Genomic DNA, 10,137 nt, shown 5'->3' with positions numbered 1-10,137 from the left:
AACCTAGCTCTCGGGTGTCTGCTGAATTTCAAATGGGGTCAGCGTTCATCCAGTCCTTGTAGCTTGTAGGTGGCAGGTGATTTCACTCTACGAAAATCCAACATGTTCCACGTAGACTTGAGAAGAGATTATTCATGGGGTAAATTCTCTTGACACAGGAATTCTTCTTTTGTGTTGTTTTTTTTCCAAAAAAAAATGTACACTTCTTTCAATAGTAAATGTCTTTCTATGGCATTTAAGACTTGGCTGATAAAAATCGGATTGTCATGTACCTTTGGAAGAAAGAGATCTTCTGAATACAAGTAGGAACGTGTACACAATTTCTTTTATTCATCAAATACACATTGAGCGCCACTGTATGCCTTGCATCGGGCATTCCGGAGGCCACCGTTAAGGAGGACACATTCTCAACCCTTCTTCCCCGTCTAGGAATCCCACCCACAATTCGCCACCCAGAATTCCCTCAGGAATAACCGCCCCGTCACTCAGTCTGCAGCACTGGGTAACAAAATCATCTTCAAACACGTATAAGAGCTGGTTCAGATTTGAAGGAGGGAACGAGCTGTAGGGGAGTCATGGATTTTGGTTTAGCCCAGATTTTGTTCGACGCTTAGGCACGTAAATAATCTGAAAGTCAGACACTCTCTTCTCGTGAAAAGAGCTAGAGAGACAACAATAAGAAGCAAAAATGATGCAAGAATCGCCTGTCCTGACACGTTTTCCTGCTCTGACACATTTGGAAGCTCTAAAAGTAGAGGGGAAAGATGGGTTATAGAGTCACTTCAACTTGGATTTGCATTCCGACTCCTCCACTGGCCATCTGGGTGACTTCAGTCAAGCTCCCTTCCCTTTCTGAGCTTCTGTTTCACATTTGTAAGAACAGAAATAGTAACGGGCGCTTTTCAACACGGCCTCAAAGTTTCCATGAGCTAGTGTTAACGGTTACGTACAGCACTGAGAACAATGTCTGACACATAGAAGGTACTATATAAAAGAATTATAGCAGTAAATATTTATATTTTACTAATAAAATAAATAATAGCCTCATTTCCATTAATAGCAACTTTCTCTTCCTTTCGTTGAATAGCTTCAAGCCCTTTCAGCTTTTCATCCCTGTTAAATATACTTGTTTTGAAACAACTGGTTAACCTCTGTCTTTGTACCAGAACTGGGTTTTATGGGTCAGTAGACCCCCAGTCTGTGAAATGGGTCACTGAGGCAGAAAGAGACATGTCCTGGGCCCAGGGACCCTTGCCACCCTAGGCTGACGCAGACTGGACCCACTTCTTGGTTTCTGAAACCACTTCTTGGTTTGACCCACACTCACGCTGGACCCAAGGCTCCCTAAGAGCACAGGAATGTCACAGGGCACCATTCTCAGGGGTCAGAGACATCACCCCAGGGGACTCCACCAACTCCCATGAGCCCCCGTGCAGGGAGAGGACCCAGAAGTGAGGAGCCTGGCCGATTGCCCAGCGCCCTGCCCTGTCCACGAGCAGCAGATTCAGTGCTGGAGTCAATCGCTCCTTCTGACAGTTGGCGGACCTTGCTCTGACCCTGGAGTATTGACTGGGGACTTCTCCCAGGAACAAGAAGGAAGTTTATCATCTTGCATTTCTGACTGGGATGAACCCAATGTACACCCTTCACAGGGCAGGGGTGAAGAGAAACCTGACCTCAACAATGCCCGGAATAATGGATACAATTGTTCATTAAAAAAACCAAACCCAAACAGCAATTCACCTCACTTGGCAAATGCTGGGTGACCTTGGGAGGCACAAATCTTTGGAATGAGAGATACTTTGGTGTGCGGTGGTCACAACTGTCGATCGGAGTAGTTCTAAATCCCATCTATCCTTCTGAATGGACCCAGAGAGTCTTACGATTTGGTATTTAAAGAAGGAATTAGTGACACTGAATGCCTAGCTGATTCTGTTCCTTGAGACTCGGGCAAGATCCAGCAAGACGTCCAGTGACTTGGACAGGCCGGATCAGCCTTGGGTATTGACCAGGACGGCTGGAGACAGGCACTTTCCTTGGAGTGTACGTGGAATTGTCAAGGAGAGGACCCATTGTCTGGGCTTGAGCGGCACCACGATGGGTGCTTTGGGTGGTCGGAGACAGGAAAGGGGGCCACGGGTCCGGATCAGGGTAAGGTGGACAAAAGAAGGCTCAGTGTGGGCCTCAGAAGGCTGCCTGCTTTACAAGCATGGGGCCAGGCCTCGAGCTCGTGTTTTGTGCCTGCCTAATTGGCAATTTCTGAGAAGTCAGGGTAGGAATCCAAGTCGGCAAAAATATCGTTGGGATTCCGACAGCTCAGGTTGCAGAAGCAAGCATTAATCCACAGGGCCTGGCGGGAGAAGCCAGGCCCGTCGGGACACTGGAAGGAGATGTCGATGGTTTTGGACTTGTAGGGGATGCAGCACCTGTTGTCTGTGCAGACCCCACAGTACTTGGGCCGGTACGAACGTGTGCTGGTGCAGCCGGCCAGTGTAAAGTTCACGGGCGCTTCTGGCTGGTACACGGCCAGACACTTCTTCCCTTCCTGCAGGAAAGGAGGTTTCAGTTGAGATGCTCAGAGGATCAACAGCCACTTTCTTCCCTCCAAGCCCTCAATTCTTCCCTTTTCACTCTCCACGCCTCACTTTCAGATTTGCGGCATCTTCCAACTGGGAAGGACCACCCCAAATACAGCAAGACCCAGTCATATTACGCAGGAGGAAACAAGAGCACAGGAGGGGGCTGCCTTGCGGTGGTGGTACCTCTCAACCTGCAATTTCCTTTCTCTCCTGTGTTCCTGCCTTGCCAATGTCCAGTCCCTGGTCAGTTTCACTAACACGGAATGCCTTTGCGGCCACTTTAGCCAATCAAGTACCCCTCGCTGGTTAGGGGCAGAACCATCATGGCCTTCCTGATCGGGGGATGCATTTTACCCTAAACTCTCCTCCTCCTCTGCCTCTGACAGACTCTCCCACACACCCTTTCCATGCAACTGGATTGCCATTATCTAAAGGGAGCTCTGTCTCTCCACAGGGCTGTGGGCCACTCGAGAGTGGGGCTCTTTCTGTGTCCCTGCAGTCTGATTCTGTGCCTGGTGCATAGTAAGCACTTACTAAACTCACTGAATGAATGGTTGTCGGGGTCTACTCTGTACCGGCACCATGCCAGAAACGGGGGTAGAGCAGAGCCAGGCGATGTGGGGTGGGTCTGAGGCTTGTATGGTTGATCTGAGAGCTCTCTTAGGCACATAATTATGGAAATGAACTTGGGTGGAAAGCAAGAGGCAACAGCAAGGGACGTGAATTCGTTTGGTGGTAAGCCCATCCCTACTTCGCACGCACCGTGCATTCACCCAGCTTAGGACGCTCTGTCCTGTTGCTGGTAAATTTCCCTCCCATGCTTTCGGTTAAGAGATGTTTGCTGAGTACCAAGCACCAAGAATACAAAGGCTAGTAGGGCAGGGGAAATTAATCAGAGAGGGAAAAGAGACAAGGGGAGGAACTGTGGGAAGCTAGGCTGTCTTGTCTGCTGGACAACCCTCTCCTCAGCATCCCCAAGAAACCACCAATGATCCCCAAGAGGAATCAGTGCTGAGTTTTTCTTTCTCTTTATTTTTCACGTGACACCAAGGCAGATGACCAGTCCTAAGGCGTTAGCAAGGAGGTCCTGGGTTAAGCAAATCAGATCCGTTTCTAACTCCAAGGACTGGGTCTTAGCCTCCTGTGGCCACTACACCCTTGATCCTTTATTTTAATTATCTTTGACTCTCAAAGCTGGAAGGGATGTCCGAGATCAATTCTGGTGTTTTACCAGTGAAGGGACTGGGGCTCAGAGATGCAAGGAGATTGGCCATGGTCACACACAGTCAGCAGCAGATGGGCATTTGACCCCAGCAGTCCTGAGTCCCGTTGTCCCCTACCGCCCCGTGTGGCTGTCACGTGAGTGGGGGCTGGCCCAGGAGCAGTCGGTGAGGGGTCTTTGGAATCACCACAGGAGAGCACTTCTGAGGGACCCTGGGATCTCCAGAGTCACCTTGATTGTAATAACATGGTCACCACTTCCACTGAGTGAAATTCACAACCCACCAGTGACACAGGTTATCCCAAGAAACTGCTACAACGTGGGCTTAATTATTGTACAAACGGACCCCCCACAAGCAAGCTCAGGAGCCGGGCTCAAAGCCAGGCTTGTCTGTTACGCCCGAGACACCTGCCCCACCCTGGGAGGCGGACCCACCTTGACGTGTGGCCAGAGGTCCATGTCACACGGCCGCAGGTTGCAGAGGCGACTCTCCTGCTCAGGCCAGCACCGGGCATTGACGTTGGAGATGCGGGTGGAGACCCCCAGGCCGCAGCTGGCGGAGCAGGGGCTCCAGGGGCTGCTGTAGGCTATGCAGTTCCTGTGCCACGGCTCTATCTCATCCATGGCTGCTGCGGATGGGAACCAGATGCCCTGTGAGTTTCCAGTCTCTGTCAGCCCCCAATTCCTGTCGCCACCGCCCTAAGGGCTGGGGTCCCTGAACCTCAGGCAGGACAGAGGTGGGCTGTCCCTCAGCGCAAGAGGGCAAGTTGGCTTCTAACCAGCAGTTTCCCAGGGAGAGGAGGGCTGTTCTGAGCTCCTTACACCTCTCCGGAGGGAGGACCATCTTTAGAGACAGGTGGACCTAAGTTCAATTCCTGCTTGAGCACCTAGAGGCTGTGTCCCTCTGGGCCTCAGGCTTCACTAGAATAATCACATCTGCCCTGTAGGGCTAGTACGGCAATAAAAGGGTCCAGATACTGACTGAGTACCCATCAGGCATCTGCAAGGGGCTGGGAACAAAAGGTTAAAAGACACTGTTCCTGCCCCTGCAGAGATTATGTTATGTGGGGAAGGTCAAAGGGAAATGCCTGCACTGTAGTACCAGGATTTCATCTGGGCGATGCCGCGGGCATCGTGGTTAAGGGGACACACAGGTCTCAGAGGCAAATGGCCTGGGTTCAGCTCTGAGCACCACCACTTAGTAGCTGGGTAGCTTCCAATAAACTAGCTCCCACCTCCGTGTCCCCACCTGTAAGAGGGGTTGACAGTAGCACCTCTCTCCCTCCTTCCCAGGCTGGGGACAGAAAAGATGGGTTCAGACACGTGACAGCGCTCAAGCTGTCCCTGGCCCTTAGTAAGCCCTCAGTAAAGGTGAACTGAACCCCAACTCTTGGCTGGTTCTATCAACGCGTGTATCCTGGCATGCAGAACATGGAAAATGGAGTGAGCTAGAGATGGAGGCAGGTAAAAAGCCAGGAAGACCAAGGAGAGATCTCACAGAGAGACAGACCAAGATACCCGAGAGAAAGACTGGAAGAGGAAGCCAGTCCAACCTGGCACACACACGCATGGCGACCAGAGAGAGGAACGGGCAGGGACAGCAGGTGTGCAGGGGAGATGGGTGAATGAACGCAGGAATAAATGAGCAAGAGAAGAGGACGCACAAGACAGAAGAAAGGAAAAAGAGGCTTCTGAGGACAGAAGAGAGGAGGGTCCGGGCTGGGATGAGCTGGGGCTGCGAGCACGGATGGAGAGGGCAGTGGGGAGGGATTTGCTTGGAAGGATGAAAGGGCTTTGGTTTCTGGGTCAGCCACTCGGCAGGGGCTCTGCTTGTGCTCGGTCAGAACGGGGTCACTGGGCCACACACAATGACATGATGGGCAGAACAGCCGCTGCCCTGCACCCTCACCCCGTGACCCTCCTGTGCTCTGCCCTGGGAGGCCTGCTGGGGACAGAACTTCCCCGGCCACCTCCTCCATGGGCAGGGGATTGCTGCTTCAGGGGGCTGCTCAGCCCCGGGTGGGGCACCCCAGGCCCCATCCAGAGAGGCTGTGCATCCCTGAACTGTAGGGGTGGCAGTACCACCCTCCTTCCTGGTCCAGTCAGACCCCTGGGGGCAGGTAGCCTGGGGACAGGTCTCTATTCTGGCCTTTACACTCCCCCCTCCCCTCCCCTCCCCTCCCCTCCCCTCCCCTCCCCTCCCTTCTCCTCCCCTCTCCTGTCCAGTTTGTTCTCTGAAATCCTCCCTCACTTGGCTTCTGAAACCCTCTTTCTCCTGTATCCGTCCTGCCTCTTGGATTTGTCTTCCTCAGCTTCATTCTCTCTCGCACCTTACATGGTGGTGTCGCAGGGCCACATCAGTGGTCCTCCATCGAGGCGATTTTGCCCCCCAGGTCACAACTAGCAATGTCTGGAGGTATTTTTGGTTGTCGCTACTTGGCTGGAAGGTGCTACTGGCACGTAGTAGGTGGGGGCCAGGTGTAAACCTCCTCCTACAAAGCCCGGGACTGTCCCCTCTATAAAGAATGATCCTGTCCAAAATGAGGTCAGAACTGAGGTCGAGAAACCCTGCTCTACGCAATCTCTCTGAGCACCATCTCTCACGCACTTATAACTTTAAAAAAACAACCAGTACCCTCAGAACGCCCAAACTCCATTGCCATTTCTTCACTCCCTCATGTCCACTTGCCTGGTGGACACTTCCTTCTAGAACTGTCCTCATCTGCTGTCTCCCACGTCATCAGATGCTCCTGGTTTTCCCATTACATGCTTGGCTCTCCTTCTCTGTCTCCCCCTCGGTCTCCTCTTCTGTCTTCCCTCAAACATCAGCCCCCCAGACCTCTGCCCCAGGCCCCCCCAACACGTTACCCCTAGGCCCTCAGCAGCTCTGGGCCAGAGACTTCCGGAGCTCTCTCTCCGCCCCACCTCCCCCCTCCAGTGCTTTCCCCGCAGGACGGTCCTCTGGGTGATCTCATGGGCAGGGCACCCAGCCTCAGCCTCTGCCTGTCTCCAGCAAGGGCGCTCTCCTCCCCAGAAGTACTCCCTGCTTTCTGTCCTAAGTAATGACGAGCCCGGGGAGTCTCTGTTACCCCTCTCTCTCCTTCCCCCCACCCGTTGTATTGATGCCGAGCCCTTCAGTCTTACTTGTTCAATTCCTCTTGCATCTGTCCCTTCCTTGATACCTCTGCTCCCACTGCCCCAATTCAGGTCTCCTCGGCCCACATATCCATCCATGCATCCCTCCATCCATTCATCCATCCATATGACAAACACTGATTCGGTACCAGCTAAGTGTCTGGCATTGGCTAGGCTCATGTAAGCTGTGGGTGAAACAAACAGGTCTGTCCCTGTCCTCTGTTTCCGGAGCTTCCTCTGGCCTGGCCTACCTGGCTGAAGTCTCACCTGTCCACCCATCCCCCAGAGTGAGCGGGAAGCCATCCACTCCCTCTCTGCCCTTCCACCTGCTGCTCAAGCCTCTCCTCCCGGGGTACCCTCACACTGGTCCTTCCTCAGCCTCCGCCCCTCCCCTCCTAAACTCCTTAGTAGGAGAATAAGGAACCGCAGGCCTCTGCTTCCTTCTTTACAAAGCACTTCCTCCTTTTACGCATGAAGGATCCCATAAGACAGGTGGACAGGTGGTCTTATTTCCATTTTACCAGTGGAGAAATAGGGTCCCGGAGGAAATGTGACTTTCCCAAGGTCACACCGCTCCTGAGTGCTGGACTGGGGACTGGGGGCCGGGGGCTCCTGTCAGTCACAGGTGGGCAGTCAGAGCTTCGGGAGTGTCCGCCCCCACACCCCCGGACCCCAGGGCCTGCCCTCCCCCCGCGCGCCCTGCGCCCCTCGCCCCGCGTGCAGCACCCACCGAAGGCGCCCGTGTGGCGCGGCGCGGTCTTGCGTGGCCTCCTGGCGTCGTCGTCGCACACCCACTGCTCGCAGCAGCGCCCGGGCACGCTCACCCGCCGGGCGTGGCGGCACCAGACGCGTGGGGGGCGCGCGCGGAGGCAGAGCGGCGTGCAGCCCACCGCGCCGCCCACGCACGTGCAGTTGTACTTGCAGTTGGGCTGGAAGGACTGGCCGTTGTTGTAGCGCACGCCGTCCAGCAACGCAGCCCACGCCGACCACCTCTGCGGACACAGGCGCCGAGGGTCAGGCAGGTGGGCTCCGGCGTCCCCCGCAGGGCAGCCCCGCCCCCGCTGGACCACGCCCCCCCACGTTCACGTCGTAGGGGAGGGGCGAAGGCAGAGCAGTGAGAAGCCACTGGGCCCAGCCGGCGGCGTGGGGGGAGTTCGGTGGCACCTGAGCAGAGGCAGCGCCAGTTCATTTAACCCGCGGAGAAATACGCAGTGCCACCCTGGAGCGGGGCGGGGGGAGGCCGGGACGGGGAGCCAGGTGGCTAGCCCCTGGTCCTGTCCCATCAAGTGGCACAAAACCTGGTCCTGACAATTTTCTGCCTCCAGGGTCACGGTTCTGAGCCAGGCAGTAAAGCCAATTCGAACACTTTGAAACAAAGACTCAGTTCATTCAATGCAAATTTATAGAGTAGTCTAGGTGCTGGGGATTTAGTAGTGAAGCAAGGAGACAAAAACCACGCCCTCGAAAAAGATTACATTGTAGTGGGGGAGAGAGGAAAAGACAATGGACCGTCTAGAAAGTTGATGGGCCAGTAAAGCAGTTGACGGGAGTGGAGGGGGGGGATGGTTTGCAGATTTAAACAAGGTGGGCCAGCAAAGCCTCACGGAGGGTGAGGATGATTCAACAAAGATGGGAAGGAGGTGAGCTGCCCAGGTCTTGTGGGAGGAGCCCTTCCAGGCCGGGAGGGCTGTAGGCGGGAAGGCCCGAGGTGGGAGCAGCCTGGGATGTGGGAGAGGGCAGGGAAGGGGTGAGAGAAAGTCAGAGGCAGGAGATGAGGTGAGAGGGGGGCTTCCTGGGAGGCTCAGCGGAAAATACAAAGCTCTTAGAGGCTGGCACACAGTAGGTGCTCAATGAGTAACTGTTGAATCAATGATATGAATTATGTTTCACAAAAACACTCGTGGTGCTGAGTTTGAGAACAGACTGATGGGTATGGGTGGTGTCAGGAGGCCACACTAGGAAATCCAGATAAGAGGTGGTGGTGATTGGACCAGTGAGGGACAGCCAGGAGGAGAAGGGCTCAGCTTCTGAGTATATTTGGAAGGACCGGCTGACAGATAGGATGCAAGGATGAGAAGAGAAGCATCAAGAAGGACTCCTAGTTCTACGTCCTGAGCCCTGGAAGGAGAGGGATGCTCTGTCCTCAGAGGAGCAAGGTTGGGGTGGGTGGACTCAAGTTCCTCACTAGACACGAGATGCCTGGTTGACATCAGAGTGGCCGTGTGGAGCTTGTTCTGCAAGCCTGGAGTTCCAGGAGAGATCTGGGGCTGCTGGGCCCCCACCAGCATTCCCACCCTTGATGCCGGGTCCCACCCTGAGGACAGTGTCTGGAAGTGCAAGCAGAGAGCCCAGGGTGGCAAGGGCATTCACCCGAGGAGGGCTAGTCTGCCAAGAGTTCCAGCTTATCTCCTGGATCCACCCGAAGGTGAATCATCATCTCATCATCACCACCATCGTCATCGTCATCGTCGTCATCATCATCCCTGTATCTAACAGGAGTGAGGGTTCTTGGTTGCCTGACCTGCTTTGCGTTAGGCTTCCTTGCTTTGCTGATTTCATCCCATAAGGAAACGATACCACATCCTCACCTGCATTTTCACCTACAGCAAACCTGAGTCTCAGCGCTGTTGCATCACGCACCTAAGGTCACAGAGCTCAGCTCAGCGGAGCAGTGAGGGCAGCCTGTGGGAATACTGGGGTGACTGCCGGTTTCCTTGGGAGGTGATTGTGCCGGAGAAGGTACAGAAAGGAAAGGCGCTAACACTTACTGCCCCTCTGATCTGGAGCCAGGCACCATCTGGTATCTCACGCAGTCCTCGCAGGGACTGCCCTAGGAGAGCTTTGTTTTCTTCCTTTGGCAGAGACGGGAACTGGGGGTGTGGGGTTAGTGCTCGAGGTCACCCAACAGGTGACTCATGGAGCTGCTCCCAAAGCCTGGGGGCTCTGACTCCACCATCCATTTCCTTCCACCAGACACCAGTAAAGGAGGGGAAATAGGAAAACAAAAACAAAGCAGAGGAAGCACTGGGTGAATCACTGATCTTTGCGTCTGAGTCACCCCTGGCGGTGCGCTTTTGCTCCAGGGAGCGTGCGCGTGTGCGCGTGTGTATTGGTGGAGGGGGAGAAAGGAGTGCTGAAGCCCGTCTCTGCCCGTGTGTGGGAACTTCTGGTGGAGAGGGCAGCGCTGGGTGCTGGGAGTCC

General features: G+C 54.6%; 1 protein-coding gene across 1 annotated transcript in view; it reads right to left on the bottom strand.

Moving 5' to 3' along the window:
- Positions 1-306: 306 nt before the first annotated feature.
- The window catches only part of CCN4 (cellular communication network factor 4), a 30,360-nt gene continuing 20,529 nt past the window's right edge, over positions 307-10,137 (bottom strand). Inside the window, 4 exon segments of the mRNA XM_032610259.1 lie at positions 307-2,545; positions 4,237-4,430; positions 7,667-7,904; positions 7,906-7,928. Coding sequence (XP_032466150.1) covers positions 2,246-2,545; positions 4,237-4,430; positions 7,667-7,904; positions 7,906-7,928 — 755 coding nt within the window. The 3' untranslated portion in view covers positions 307-2,245.

The sequence above is a fragment of the Phocoena sinus genome, chromosome 17, assembly GCF_008692025.1.
Source record: "Phocoena sinus isolate mPhoSin1 chromosome 17, mPhoSin1.pri, whole genome shotgun sequence".
Lineage (NCBI taxonomy): Eukaryota > Metazoa > Chordata > Mammalia > Artiodactyla > Phocoenidae > Phocoena > Phocoena sinus.
This window is presented reverse-complemented; position numbering and strand designations above follow the sequence as displayed.